This window comes from Vipera berus (assembly GCF_964194415.1).
Source record: "Vipera berus genome assembly, chromosome: 1".
NCBI lineage: Eukaryota > Metazoa > Chordata > Lepidosauria > Squamata > Viperidae > Vipera > Vipera berus.
This window is the reverse complement of record NC_138202.1, coordinates 104,475,236-104,490,799: the sequence shown is the minus strand read 5'-3', so window position 1 is coordinate 104,490,799 and position 15,564 is coordinate 104,475,236. Positions and strand designations below refer to the sequence as shown.

The following is a 15,564-nucleotide window of genomic DNA, read 5'->3' as shown; positions in this document are numbered from 1 at the left end:
TCTGAGAAAATATATTTAGATTCCCTTTGTGATCATTACAACAGGTCCTAATTTTTCAGTCACATTCAAAACATATCCTTCAAGGAAGCTGCAACTATTAATTATACATTAAAATGTGTTTAGAAGTTAATGGTTTTAGTCGAAGAGTTCTGAATGTGCTAAATATTCAAAGCTATGTCAGTATTAGCTTTCACACATAGCTTGGTTTTGTTTTGTTTTGTTTTTTTAAAAAAGAGATTTCAGGACCGTCTTACTCCTGTTTAAAGAAATGCTTTGAATCACTTTTTTATTTCTTGCTATCATTCTGTGTGCACTTTTTCTTTTTTTATTCTTCGCCCCTTTTATCTACTTTTTCTTTTCTCTCTCTCCTCCCTTTGCCATCTGCCATCCTTTCTCTCACCTCATCTCTCTTACTTCATCCTTCAACTCTCAAATAAAAGAAGCTTTAAAAGCTGCCAATGTCAGGTGAGAAATTGTCTCAGATAAAAAGGTTTGTTTTTAAGCTATCAGGAAGTCTGTTAACAGTAAGAAATTAAAAAGCTCTCATTCCCTCTTTGTAATTAGTCCCCATGTATTATATTTCCAGCTGTAACAAATGGTTCATTTCATTATAAACGATGAAACAGTACTGACATCTTCAGAAAGACTTTTATTCCATTGTAAATGCCAATGGGAAAATCACAATTAGAGGAGACTGCACTTTTCATTATTTTATTTATTTATTTCCCACCTTTATTATTTTTAGGAATAACGCAAGGTGGCAAACATATCCAACACACCTTCCTTCTATTTTTTCCACAACAACAACCCTGTGAGGTGAATTGGCTGAGAAAGAATGACTGGCCCAAAGTCACCCAACTGGCTTTCATGATTAAGGCAGGACTAGAACTCACTTTCTCCCACTTTCTAGCTGGGCTGGACACGTCACCGGGAAACCACGCCTACTACATTGCTGGCAATGGCGAAAAAGCTCCGATATGTTGTGCGACATCATGTGATGTCACGAATTTGACATGTAGACTGTTCACACTGTAAACAAACCTTGGAAGATACTCAGGATAAAACCTGCTTTCAAACCTTAGATTATCTACTGTAATCTGATTAGATTTTAGATTTTCAAAGCACCAGCAGGCAAGACAAAAAACAATGGATGGGAACTAATCAAGGAGAGAAGCAACCTGGAATTAATGAAAAACTTCCTAACAGTCAGGACAATTAACTGGTGGAACAGCTTGCCTTCAGAAGTTGTAGGTGCTTCATCACTGGGGTTTTTAAAGAAAAGACTGGATAGTCACCTGTCGGAAATGGTATAGGGCAGGGGTCTTCAAACTTGGCCCTTTTATGATTTGTGGACTTCAACACCCAGAATTCCTCAGCCAGGCACACTGAAGTCCACAAGTCATAAAAGGGCCAACTTTGAAGACCCCTGGTATAGGGTCTCCTGCTTGAGCAGGAGGTTGGACTAGAAGAGCTCCAAGGTCCCTTCCAGCTCTGATTAATTCTCTCTTAATAATCAAAACTCTTCAGCTAATTTACATAAGTACTGCAGGTCACCAACAAGAAGGTAACAGAGAGCAAAGAGTCACAGACTGACTATAAGGAAAGCACTGCTTTGTTTTGTTTTCTGGAACAGAAGTGTTACCTGAAAGAGAAACAATTTTAATTTCTTCAGTTGATCCGCTAGTTGTAAAAAAATTCATACTGAATTTATACATAACGTCTCTGAGACAGGGACCGAGACATCAAGTGTGATGGAGCACATTCACACAAAAAGCTCTAAATTAAATCTGGTGCCAGTTTTCATAATCCAGTTACTGATTATGGCTAGTTTTGATTTCTCTCCATTTTGGCCATTTTTTTCCAGCTGTCCCTGGAGAAAGCTTGGTTGGCTGATACCATTTGCTGTGTGGGTTTTATTGTTTCATTAAAATTCTCCATAGACTCCAAATGCCCTTTTTTTGCCCAATGGGTCTGGTGTGGCTAAATTGATCCAATATTGCCACTATTTCACCTTTTTTTTTTTACTCAGAAGCCTAAAAGGATGGCTAATGATAATCTTACAGCTGAGTCTGGGTGACATAATGAGCTGTGATATAGATGAGTAAACTAGCTATAAACTATTATTGAGGTATCGTGGTATATCTAACTACAAGTCTAACTACAAGGCAGTTTAGCATCTCAAAAGAATTTCCATAAGCAATAGCAATAGCGCTTAGACTTACATACTGCTTCACAGTGCTTTACAGCCCTCTCTAAGTAAGCATATGGCCCCCAATAATCTGGGTCCTCATTTTACCAACCTCAGAAGGATGGAAGGCGGAGTCAACCTCGAGCTAATCAGGATCAAACTCTTGACAGTGAGCAGAATTAACCTGTAATACTGCATTCTAACCACTGTGCCATGTTCTTTCATAAGAATCTAACTCTTCCTTCAAGTCAGATTTCTAGTACCGTATTTTCCGGCGTATAAGACAACTTTTTAACGCATGAAAATCTTCTCAAAAGTTGGGGGTCATCTTATACGCCCAGTCGCCTTATACGCCAGAAAATAGTAAATCCTCGGGAGCAGAGACGTTAGTGGAAACGGACAAATCCAGCGCTTGTGAATGGCGAAAGACGGCCTCCTCATAAATAAACCGACCAGCCCAACCGAGGCTGAGGCTCCAGCTTACCAGCATCCTAGGGCAGCAGACCCCTTTTTTTTTTTGGGAAGGGAGCGGGAGTCAAGCGTGTGCTGAGCCACCGGCGCGAGCACGAGAGCTCAAGGGAGCGCGGGAAGCCAGGCGGAGGCCGACCTGACATGTTCGCGCGGAGCTGAGCTTCACCTGACCCTGGGAGTTCGACTTCAGGGCGTGGTGCCGTGGCCAGACCTACAGCAACACCCGCCCGGGAAGGCGCAGCTCGGGAATTGCGACAGGCAGACCGCAGCAGAAAGCTGGCGCTGGGGCTTCAGCAACCCGGGGTCGCCCCTCCGCCCTGAAGTAGAAGGTGGCCTTTTGAAAAATAAATATTATAATATGTGCGGGTTTTTTCCCCTTTATTTCTTTTTCCCCTTTCTGTATACTCCAGCGATAACTTATGCAAGTGAAAGGAGGAAAAACCCCGAGTTTGCATTTTCTTGGAAAACTTTAGAAAAGCACAGCAAAATGCAGGGGAGGGTAAACGGGCTTCTCGATCTCAGTGCCACGCAGGGCTCCTTCTGGTTTCTAGTTACTTGGAAACTCGGGGCTTTCTTTGAGGGAATCTCAAACTTGCGGCGCAGGGCTGAGCCCGTTTCTTTCACCACCACCACCACCCTGCCCTGTTCATTAACTAACCTATGGAAAGAACAGCCTTCTTTCAGACCTGGTGCCTTCCCGAAGTGTTGGGCCACAATGCTCGTCGCTCCTGGCCGAAACAGCCAGCGCGTGTGGCTGAAGTAGAAGGGGGCGCCAAGGCGAGAGGAAACGAGGTTTAGGCGAGGCAGAGCAAAGCTGATCTTGAGGCCAAAAGCTCTTGATAAACCTTCACCTAATTGAGAAGCAGCCCTGACTTCCTACTTACCCATATTTTCCGGCGTATAAGACTTTAACCCATGAAAATCATCTCAAAAGTTGGGGGTCGTCTTATACGCCCAGTCGTCTTATACGCCGGAAAATACGGTAATATCATGGGCACACACCTATAGTTTTCTTGACAAAATGAGGAAATAGTTTGCCATTTTTGAGATTTCTTCTTTTGTCTCCCAATTTCAGTCTTACCTATAGCACTGGCACTTCCTGGATCATCTCTCAGCTAAGCATTAACCAGGCCATATTCTCTTATGCTTTTTAACATCAGCCAGGATTAGTGATGATTCCTTAGGCTTTTTAGTCTCATCTACATCTTTTAAAAAAACATTAGTTATACATATGATGATAAGCTATAGTTTGCTGGATTGTGGTTTATTCAGTTGGCTGGGTTCATGTAACATTAAGTCAGAATCCAATTAATCATTATACCTATGGTGAAACAACATGCTTACCAATGGGTAACTGAGCAATAGTTTATTTGATTAACTATATTGGGGTAGGGGGATTGAACAGACTGAACTATAAACTGATTATACATTCTGGATTCACCCAATAGGCTAAAGCAGGGGTAGGCAACCTTGGCTCTTTTATGACTCGTGGACTTCAACTCCCAGAATTCCCTAGCCAGTATTTTGGGTAATTTGCCACTATGTGTGAATCCAGATAAATATATTTGCTATAAGAATACATTACCTCAAATTATAGATACTGAGATTCCACATGCCTCTCTCAGAATATCACTAAAAATATTAACAAAAGAACAAATTGCCAGAAATACAATATTTTAAAACATACAAACAGAGCAAACACTTTATTTTATTTAATCTAATTTAATGTAATAACTGAACTGATCTCACATTGATCTCTTTCAGCTTTCTGGATAGCCAAGAAATTTTAAACATTTGGGGATACCTATCTTACCGACTTAAAGACTTTAAATTGAAACATTTTTACAGACCCAAAGAATAACACAAGAGTTTCAAAACTCCTGAAGACCCAAGACACTTATGTGACAGTAAGGTAAAAAAAAATCCACAGATCCAATACACTGAAGATTGTTGTATTTGTGGGAATTGCTGAGGAAGCAGAGGACTTGCACGAGTCTCTTCCCCACCCCTACCTCCATGCAAAATTTTTGGGAAACTCTGCACTAACCTTTCACATGTTCTACTCTCACCATCTAAATAAAATTAATCTCAGATATGAGTCACCCTCCTTCCACTCTGCATCTTAAAAGTTTCAGTGAAATTTTATTGCCTAGTGTTTGTTTTTTGTTTTTGTTTCTTTGTTCAACGTAAGAAGGAAAATTTCCTTCAAGTCACAATTCTGATGACTTGATGGGCGTCAAGGTGTAGCAGAAATTCAGCCCGTCGAAAAAGAATCGTCACCAGGTGTTAAACAACACAAACAGGGAAAACGAAGAAGGAAGGGATGGTGCAACGGACGCCGCTGTCTGTTGATCTCTAGTCCCGGAAACTAAAGCGAATCTAGAGCGCTTCAAAGAAAAGAGAAAGTCAAGACAGAGGAGCCGAACAAGGGAACGCCTCCTTTCCCTCTTGACCTTCTTGGACGTCCGCCGGCCTTTCTCACGTTGCTATGCCGCGCCTTCTAGCGGTGGTCCAGAGTTCTGCTCATTGACTTCTTCTCCAGGACCCGGAGGAAACCACATCCGCAGCGGGCGCACCAGAGGCAGGTTGCGCGAAGCAAGCGCCACGGGAAGGTCGTTCTCTCTTTGACATGGAAAGGAAACTGGCCCGGGAATTCAGGCACAAGGTGAGCGGGAAGCTCTCGGAGCGCCCCGCGCGGCCCACCAAACCATCCCCGCGGCGATCGCGGACTACGCGGGTTCTTCCGACACGGGTTTTTCCGCGGTTTGGCCTTGCGCGCCGTGGGAGCGGCGGCGGCGGCGGCGGCGGCTGACCGAGCAAAAGGGGAAGACTCTGGACTCTTGGTATCAATTGACTCGGGCTTGGTGGGGCGGGCTGAGGGGGGGAAAAGGGGGGGGAGATGTAAACTTTATTTCAGCAGATTTGGGGGGGGGCTCTCCAAAAATTTGGGGAATTGGGGTTCAGCTGTTTCGACCGAAGGGAGGAGAGAGGAGAAACCCCTGCTCGTGCCGCGTGTTGCTTTGAGAAGTCCACGCGTGCAACCAAACCTGGGGATCCTCTTTGCGTAAGCCTCTCAAAACAGGGGAACTAATGTAGGCGGTGTAAAGTTGAGAAAATGAGTTTACGGAAGGCTCCTTATTTTAAATGTGGTGCCTCTTACCCTCACTCAAAGGGAGAATAATTCAAACACTTTTCCTTTCTTGTTTTGCCTTCCCCTTCTCCTTGTGGAACGTCTTTGCCCAACGCGCAAAAGACTCGGAAAGCCTAGTTGCATTACTATTTTTTTTAATCTTCCAGAAAAATAAGAAAAGGAACGCCAGTAATGGCAAGTTAATACTAAAAGAAAAATACTCAGGAGCATACACACGTGTCTAAACATTGTTTGAATACAATTTTTTTAAAAAAAAAACCATGTGGGTGAAAGACAAAATTCTGTTTATTCGTTGGCCTTTTTTCAAATACAATATGTGATTTCATTAGTGGGAGAATGATGGAGTGCAGAAGGGATGATTAATTGAAATTTCCAGTTTTGTTCACTTCTACTGTATGTTTGCTACTTCTAAGAGGTCTCCCCAAAAGGAACCTTTTCTAGCTTACCCTTTTGATGTGTTGGCCTCCAATTGCCTTCTTTTCCAACAAGTATGTTTCAGATGTAGCTCTCCTTATTTTGCAGCGTACAAATCATGAATATTATTCAAACAACTCCACTGTAAGACTGCTAACTGTACATTTCTTCCTTTTTCTTCTTAAAGAAGATTGTGGCAGTTGAGAATAGGGGTGTGGAACTTACATTGGCTGGAGCATCACATCATGCTCTGTGTGGCATGCTAGGGGCCAAACCTTGCTGGCTCAGGAATTCTGGGAGTTGAAGTCCACGAGTCATAAAAGAGGCTGCCTACCCCTGGCTTAAAGCAGACCTTTTGTTGGGCCCTCTAAGCCACCAAATGCCACCTGTACAACCGAACTGCTAGATTGGCAGGAGCTGGGGTGAGGATGGCAGCTCACCCTGTCGCATGGCATTTGGGTCTTGAACCTGCATCTTACCTGCTGAGCATCTTAACTCAGGGTCTTAATCGCTGAGGCACTGTGCCACCCATCCGATACAGTATTACTAGACCAGGGGTAGGCAACTTTGGCTGGCTCAGGAATTCTGGGAATTGAAGTCCACGAGTCATAAAAGAGCCAAGGTTGACTACCCCTGTACTAGACTGTACTGTACTATACTATATTAAACTACACTATATATTCAGTATAGTATTAGGCCACATTTTAGAGTACCTTGAAGTAGAAAATGTTAAGATGTTTTGTGCAGCTCTTTACCAAAGAAACCAGTTAATTACTATTATGTCTATATCTCAGAGCTATTAACATTTAGTTGTGGAGCAACAGACACATTTAAACCATGTGCATTAAATATATTTATGATCATGTACTTTGTACTTGTGACCTTTTGTGCTGATAATTTACATCACTCTGAAATCTAATTTGCTTATTTAAACTTCTTCTATGAACACAGCCCATATCTGTTCAGAATCCTGCTTCATTAGCATTATCATTCAAATACGTAAAACAATCTCAGCACTAAATAAAATTAATACTTTCAGTAACTGACTCTATAAGGAACCTTTTTTATTTAAAGCAAAGAATTCAATATTATTCAGGCTAAAGATTGTTATTATATGTCATATTGAAATTTAGTTTATTTGAAGTAATTATTTGTAATTATTTTGTGCTACTGTAGTTCTAAGGTCGCAGATGGAAAAGGTGGTATGATTCCTTTTTTTAACAAACTTTATTATCTGATATGATTCTAAAGGAGCAACTTTAGATTCCAAGGGTAGAATTCATCATCATTATTTCTGTTCTTATTTTATGTGCTTTGATGTCTTAGAAAGGCATAGTGATGCAATAGAGAATACTACCGTTTCTTGTAAGTTTATGTTGTATTTACTGTTGAATATTCAGAAGACACTGAATATTCTGGTATTAATATATCAGGATGTGTTGCATTCATCATGACAACATTCTGTTCATAATATACTGTATGAAACCCTGACAAGTGATTCTTAATTAGTTTGTTCTTAATTTATTGGCATCCTTTATTTATTGGCATATTAGTAGAGAGTAAGTATGCATTGCAGATTATTTTTCTTTAGGTTGACATTTCTTACAATACTTTTGTATACAATTCATTTGCTTTTATAGAGTATTGCTATTGCAAGTACTTATGACTATAACTACATACCTTGGGGTCTTCAGGTGACCTGAACAGGTATGAATATTAATTAAAGTACGGTATGTTACACCAAAAACTGTTAGACTGGCCATTCAAGGTATGTTAATTTGGATGTGAAAGTTAGTTTTCACACAGTCTGAAAAATACCATGATAGCCAAAATAAAGGTAATAATAACAAAAGACAGATGGAAACAGCCCAACTGATTAAAAAGAGGAGGCCAAATACAGGCAGTCCTCGACTTATGACCACAATTACACCCAAAATTTCCATTGCTAAAAAAGACAATTGTTGAGTGAATTTTGCCCCATTTGACAACCTTTTGGCCATAATTGTTAAGTGAATTACTGTCCTGCCATTCTGTTAGGGAGGAGGGAGGTTGGCATTCTTGGGATGGTTTCGCTTTTGCTGTACGCCTGGGAATTAGAGAGGGGAAATTGTTTTCAGAGACAGGGCAGACTCCCAACCAATTCCAGCTTGGTTCCAAGGCCATCATGCCCGGAGAGTAACCTGTTATCTGCCCAGTACCTTAACATTCTCAAAACATCTTCTCAGCATCACATTGGCTACCGGTGGACTGGTCAGGGAAGTTGGGATTGGGGAAATGAAAGGATGTTGCTTTCCTGAGGGACTAGCTGGGACAGATATTTGCAATTACTGCAGTTGTTAAGTGACTCATGAGGTCATTAAGCAAATCTGGCTTTCCTCATTGACTTTGCTTGTCAGAAGCAGGCTGAGAAGGCTACAAATGGTGATCACATGACCCCAAGGCAATACAGCTGTCATAAATACATGACAGGTGCCGAGTGCCCGAATATTGATTAGGTGACCATGAGGATGCTGCAGCAGTCATAAGTGTGAAAAACAGTCATAGTGCCATTGTAAACAGTCATTAAACGAATTGTTGTAAGGTTAGAATTGCTGTATTGAAAAATAATTTACCACATTCTGGGACACAAAAAACAATGGAGTGATAATAGCTGTCTCCCATTACTGAGCATGAACCCATCCTGTGATTTAGCATAAACCAGTTTAGTATGTTCTTCTCCTAAGTGGCTTTAAATTATATTATAACCATTTAAGTCTCAGCAAAATGCACAAATAATTCACTTTTACTGTTAATAGAAATGAATAGACTGCGGAAATGCCTGGTTCCGGAGAAGTACCCAGAGAAGCAAGTCATTCTGTCAGGGTTTTTATTTAATTATTTTAGAACAGTTAGTAGAGTGAAAGTCTTGCAACCCGACACGAGGTGAATTGAACCTGCTGTTTCAGAGAGTGAAGAAAGGATAGCTATTTAACAGCAAGCTCAGACACAATATCAAAGCCAGGTGGAATAATTTACTTGATTGCACATCTTCAGGAAGATGGTCGCATTCAGAGAAGCCAGTGAATAGCTGGTTTCAGCCCAGTCCTTCATAGTTGAATTTGCAATCATGGGCTACATTAGTGAATGGCCTAAACGGTTTTTGAAAATATTTATACAGGTATTTAGTCAATATCAGGTAAGGGAATCAGATACTGTAATGGTTTCGGGATTAATGGCAGAGGGAAGATCTTCAGCATTTCCTATTTATGAACAAAATTATAATGAAATTATTCATTTTTCAGGTTGACCTCTTAATCGATAATGAAGCAGAGAAAGATTACCTTTATGATGTGCTGCGGATGTATCACCAGTAAGTCTTTGTGTTATAGTTCCGCTTTTATTTTGGTGATGTCTTTGCACATGGCTGGAGATAAATAGGAATAAATAGGAAAAATCCCTCTATTTTAACTTATAGTAAACTAGTAAAATATTAAAAATATTTAATAGGAACATCAAACACCTCTTGAACAATTGTTTTATTAAATAAAAGGCAAATGGTAATTTGGAAAAAGATAATCAGTTTGTTCATCTATTGTATATAGTTTTCAGTAGATCTAAATGTATTCAATTTATGCATTTACAACAGTCACCAATATATTTCGAAAGGAATTGTGGCTCTGTAAAAACATACAAATGCCTTATAGCATGAGCTCATGTGCTCAGAGCTAATTTTATTAGATCTATGGAATGGACATGGAAATGTAGCAGTACAAGAAGGGTTTCAAATAGTGTGAGCATTGAAATCAAAGGCATTAAATGAAAAATATAAAATGATTATGCTGATGGTTTTTCGATGTATACACGTGCATGCATACACAAACAATAGTTTTATCCTTAAAGTGCCATATAACCTAAATAAATAGTGCTGCAGATCCTCTGCAGCAAGAAAATATCTATTCCATTTTTGCTCTGTTTCCTTGTTTTCTCAACACAAAAAAGATACAATTATAGTTTCATTTTCTACTCATTCATAATTGAAATAGGTGTGAGCCGATTTTATTTTGCATAGAATAAGTGGAAATATTTCTCCAGATTTCAAAGGTAAAACAGTTTATGAACATATCTTAATTTGTACCATCTCAGCAGAATGATATTTGGCTGTTTTCTTTGTGATTTTTCTCCAAAGATATAGCTTGGCAATACATTTAGATCTACTAACTCATTTTCATTTCCCTTGAGAGTGTGTGATTGTTTCTCCATTCATAAAGGCCGGTCTGCAGCTGTTTAGAAAAGAAAGAATTCTGATGAGTTAATTATTTAAAATGTGAGTGGCAGGTAACAAACATCTTTACTTTGCCCAATACTTATCTACCCTATGCTGGGAAATGTTATTGATAATTAAATATACTATCACAAAAGCATACATTTTAGAGAATTCACTCTTTCTGCAAGAGGCTGTACTTTGCTCCCTGCAGAGAAACTTAAGTATTTGTAACTCCTTTGACAATATTAATTCCCATTTATTTTTGCTTCTAGCCTTATCCTCTTCTGTTCTTCCCAAAGGACATTTCTTTGCCAAGGCTTTTAAAACTAATACTTTTATTACCTATATCAGTATTGGATCTATATTGGATTCTGTTTTAATTTATCTTTTACATAAGGGATATTTAAAGACATAATATCAAGGCAAATGGAACTTAAATTCCCACCCCATGATAGACTCTAATCCTCACAAATATATGCAACTAGAACTGTATGGCTTTTAAAGTACTCCACTACTGTTTCCTTATTATTGCATCACAAGTGAGCATGGTCTATCACTACAATGCTTATTAAACAGGGAAATATTTTTATTTAAAAATAAATAAATGGCTATTGTCCTTGAGGAAATCGGTGCATACAAAATCCATGCATTTGCTGGTTTTAAAATTTCAGAAAGCTAGTCCTCTCCTCTTTGAGTGTACCATACAATAAATAAATACATTTCTCTTTGAGTAAGCAGTTGTGCAAGGTGCAGAAAAGGAGTAAGAAGTACTAACTACTAAGCAAAAGGCATGAAATATGGAAACAGATATACACAGTAATTAAATTTTACACCAATGTCATTCATAGTACTTCTCTATACTATACTAGTCTTGCAAACTTTCCACAATTTCATTCTGATGATCCAAAAATCAGAAGGCATCTGGCAGCCCTTTTTCCAAGTATCAAATGTTATTAAAAGTAGTAATAACCTGCTTTCACATTTTATCACTTGTTATAAGTCCATAGGGGAGCTCTTTATTACAACAGATTAACACAACTTTCCCAAATTCTGTAGATCGATGAATCTTCCAGTGTTGGTTGGTGATCTAAAGTACGTAATCAATGAACCAAGCCGACTACCATTGTTTGAGGCCATTTGTCCTCTTATCCCATTAAAACACCAAGTGGAATATGACCAGTTGACACCTAAACGAACAAGGTAAGTTTGAACAATATGTGGGGGAAAAGCTTATGAAAGCTAATTATTATATAAAAACTCAGAGGATGCTGTATATAGTCATTCTGAACAGCGTTCTGTATAACTTCATTTACTAACAAAGCACACTTTTCAAATAATTAAATAGTTATTATTTAGTTATTTTTATATTAGTTATTTTCAAATAACTAATTATTTTATTTGTTATTTTTATAAATAATTAATTATTTATAAATTATAAAACCACTGAGAGGACCTTTCCTTCTTCTCTTTTCCTGATCATAAAATGCGACAGATCTGGCTTCCTCTTCCCCGTGCTAACTATTTACTTCACAAAAAATTGCAAAACATCATCAGATTAAAATCTACCAACATCCATACTGAGGCTGAAATTCTTATCACTAGGCTCCTATTATGAAAAACACACTAACAACTCAACCAAGGAATTTTCTTCCTTCAAGTCTATTCCCCTTTCCCTTAGAAAATCCCGTTAAATGAAATGTGTTTTGTCTTTAGAGAGCTGGTAAAGAGCAATGACTAGACCTCATTGGGAAATGTGTGCTTTTCACATATGATCCAATAATGAAATCAATGGCCAAAAAGGTTAATGAACATGAAGAAGAAAGTATATTTTGTAATATATGTGTTTGCTAAATAAAAATTTTTTCTCTAGCAGCACAAGAGCTGAAACGGTTGTTGATTACTTTCTGTATCTGTGCCACAAATTAGTCAGATTGGACTAGCATAGAAATTCCCAAAAATAATAAAATAAAATAAATTGAAAGCCTGAGTAATGAAATTTGACTCATATATCCCATACTCTTTGAAAGCATAGAACCTAATTACAAAGGAAAGATAGATGTGATTGATTTATAGGAACTTTTATGTTGCAACTGTAAATTATCTGAGTTGCCAGTTTGTTATTGCGACTTTTACAGGAAACTGAAGGAAGTGAGGTTGGATCGTCTGCATCCTGAAGGCCTTGGAATTAGTGTGCGAGGAGGCGCTGAATTTGCTTGTGGCCTGTTTATTTCACAGCTAATAAAAGGAGGACAAGCAGACAGTGTTGGACTTCAGGTGAGGGGGAAAAATGTATATAGCTAAAAGTCTTGCAAGTCTTGCATTTTAGGAAGAAAAATCCTTATCAGAAGAAAAATTTGTAAAGATTGTAATCAAACTGTGCCAGAAAATCTGGAGAATGACACAATGGGCAACAGATTGGAAGAGATCACTCTACATACCAGTAAAAAAGAATGGATACTTAAATTGGGTACTATCATACAATATCTTTAATTTCACATGCTAGCAAAATAAGATTAATGGTTATCTAACACAGATTAGAGCCCCTAGTAAAGGCGGAGGAACAAGACACAACATTGCCAGTGCTAAATAATTGAGAAAGACAAACAGTAACAAAAAGAAGTCAATAAGTATATCAAGGATTATAAAACAGCCTTTGGTTATGTTAATCATTTCAAGCTGGCAGATACTGAAGTTACCATAATTTGACTTTCTATTACACAAAGAGGGAGGGAGAAGCACACCCAAATGTTATTTATAACATGAAACCAATGGCTTATAAATGTATGCACATTTATGTTATGATGGTTTAGAAAACCATAAATATTATATATTAACTCATAAGCTAACTCAAGAAAAGACAAAAACACACACACAAAAGGAACAAATCCATGTTTAAATAGAAAGCATGTTAACAAATATTATTTTTTCCTTGTATTATAATCAAAAATTTCTAAAAAGCTGTTAGGAATCTGCAGCAAACGTAGAGGCTGACCTTATACTCTGTTGATATGCAATGTTAAGTATTAACATAAACTGTGTTCGTAATAATCTCTGAGGGACACTCTCTGAAACTTTTTGAAAACAAGTATATAAGAGAAGTTGACAGGCGGTCCATTGTCCTAAATTGCTGTCTCATGATAATGCCAAATGCTTCTGAAATTTCATCCATCTGCATTATTTCATTAAATCTCCACACATTTTCTAAGCTGGAAAAAAATGTGGTCTGAGAAAAGTAATGAGTAGTCAAGATATCAGTTTCTTCTCCTTTTTTCCATATCATTTTGATTCATCTATGAGAAATTAAAAGTTTTCTGTACCGCTAAAACTACCCGCATATGTATCAGTAACTGAGAAACATTTCTAGCTCTGACCTATCTTACTGTGATTTCTTCATTTTTTTTCCTGAATAGGTAGTGTTTAGCCTTTTCATGCAATTCACCTTTTCAAAAATTCTTCTAGCTATTCTCCCGGATACAAATATCTCTGAGGATTTTGTGGGCTAAAAGGAGCTGGATGTTATTATGGATAATAGAAGTACAGCAAAATGAGAAAATAGAAAATTTGAAACCACCACAGTTCTGCTTCCTATAGTCCAGCTAGTAAAGAGACTGTTTGCAAAAGTGAAAACAAAGCATTTTCTGTTTGATACTTGTCTTTTTAGCTCCATAGTTCTTCAGCAAAAACACAAGTAGCTTAATACATGCTGAAAATGTAAGATATAAAACATTTCCTAAAAGTATTTCCTTGGACACAGAATTTTGTATATAAAGAAGGCATTTTCTAGTTTAATAATTCCCTTTGTTCTAAAACACCTGAGAACTAAGGTTGTTCATTGTTTCTTTCATGGTAATGATAGCAATAGCATTTAGACTTATATACCAGGTCACAGTGCTTTACAGCCCTCTCTAAGCAATTTCCAGAGTCACCACATTGTCCCCAACAATCTGGGTCCTCATTTCACTGACCTTGGAAGGATGGAAGCCTGATTCAACAGTGAGCCGGTGAGAATTGAACTGCCAAACTTCTGGCAACCGGCAGTCACCAGAATTAGCCTGTAGTATTGCATTCTAACCACTGCTGCACCATGTGCAATGGCATTCTAGAAAATAGAATATTTGTGATTAATATTTTACAAACTTAGAAACTCTTGTGGTATGCTGTGGAAGGTATAAAAAGATGAGGACTCCTTCAAGAAAAACTTAACTTTTAATGCCAATATGGACAATGTGGGAAAGTTTGCTGTTTTCTATTTCTGCATATTTGGGATTCTCTAGTGGTTTTCTATCCAAGTACTAATTGTGAAATGCATTAGCTTTTCATGGCTGATAGAAGTACAGCAAAATGAGAAAATAGAAAATTTGAAACCACCACAGTTCTGCTTCCTATAGTCCAGCTAGTAAAGAGACTGTTTGCAAAAGTGAAAACAAAGCCATGGGAAGTCAGCCATGGGAAGTCAAATGTTTCTGTGAATATGGGAGTACAGTTAACTAACAACCAATCTATTGATTGTTCAAATCATATAAGAAGGTTCAGTTTGGATAAATGCTCTATATAGGAATAGGATTAAGACTGACCCAGTTCTGCTGGCAGTTCCCTCATTAATATGGGAAGTACCATCCTATTTCTTTGCTTATGGTAGAAGTGAGAATTCAACAGGAATTCTTGCTATAGTTCAGGGAAATACATTTATGGAATGAAGATTCAAAACTAAAGAAGCTGCAGGTTGAATTTCACTATAGGAATAAGTCTGAGGTCTGAAGAATGGCAAGTTGATTTGTTTATCTTTTAAATTGGAGAGCATTCTGTTTCTTGTGTGCAATTCAAAAATATTTTGTACTTTTACTAATAAATAGAAGCAATACGATATTCTCATTTTTCTTCTCACCAGAAGTATTGTTCAACAGATGACCTATAAAGTTGCTATCACTCAAAAGATACAGGAAGCATTGCATTATATTTTGGAAGTATTTGATAAATTCTAAATAGAAATAAATTATTACTTTCTGGCTAATAGTGACTGACAATTGTAGTTCTCCATGGATAAAGATAGAAAGCTCTACGTACTGTTGCTAACCATTGCTTTAAGGCAGGGGTGTC

The 15,564-nt window shown here is 38.0% G+C and overlaps 1 protein-coding gene across 1 annotated transcript in view; it reads left to right on the top strand.

The window, feature by feature from the left end:
* The first annotated feature begins 5,272 nt into the window (after positions 1-5,272).
* Positions 5,273-15,564, top strand: part of USH1C (USH1 protein network component harmonin) — a 58,644-nt gene continuing 48,352 nt past the window's right edge. The window contains exons 1-4 of the mRNA XM_081330183.1: positions 5,273-5,324; positions 9,506-9,573; positions 11,524-11,667; positions 12,603-12,741. Of these exons, the coding sequence (XP_081186309.1) occupies positions 5,289-5,324; positions 9,506-9,573; positions 11,524-11,667; positions 12,603-12,741 (387 nt within the window). The 5' untranslated portion in view covers positions 5,273-5,288. The remainder of the gene's footprint in view (positions 5,325-9,505; positions 9,574-11,523; positions 11,668-12,602; positions 12,742-15,564) is intronic.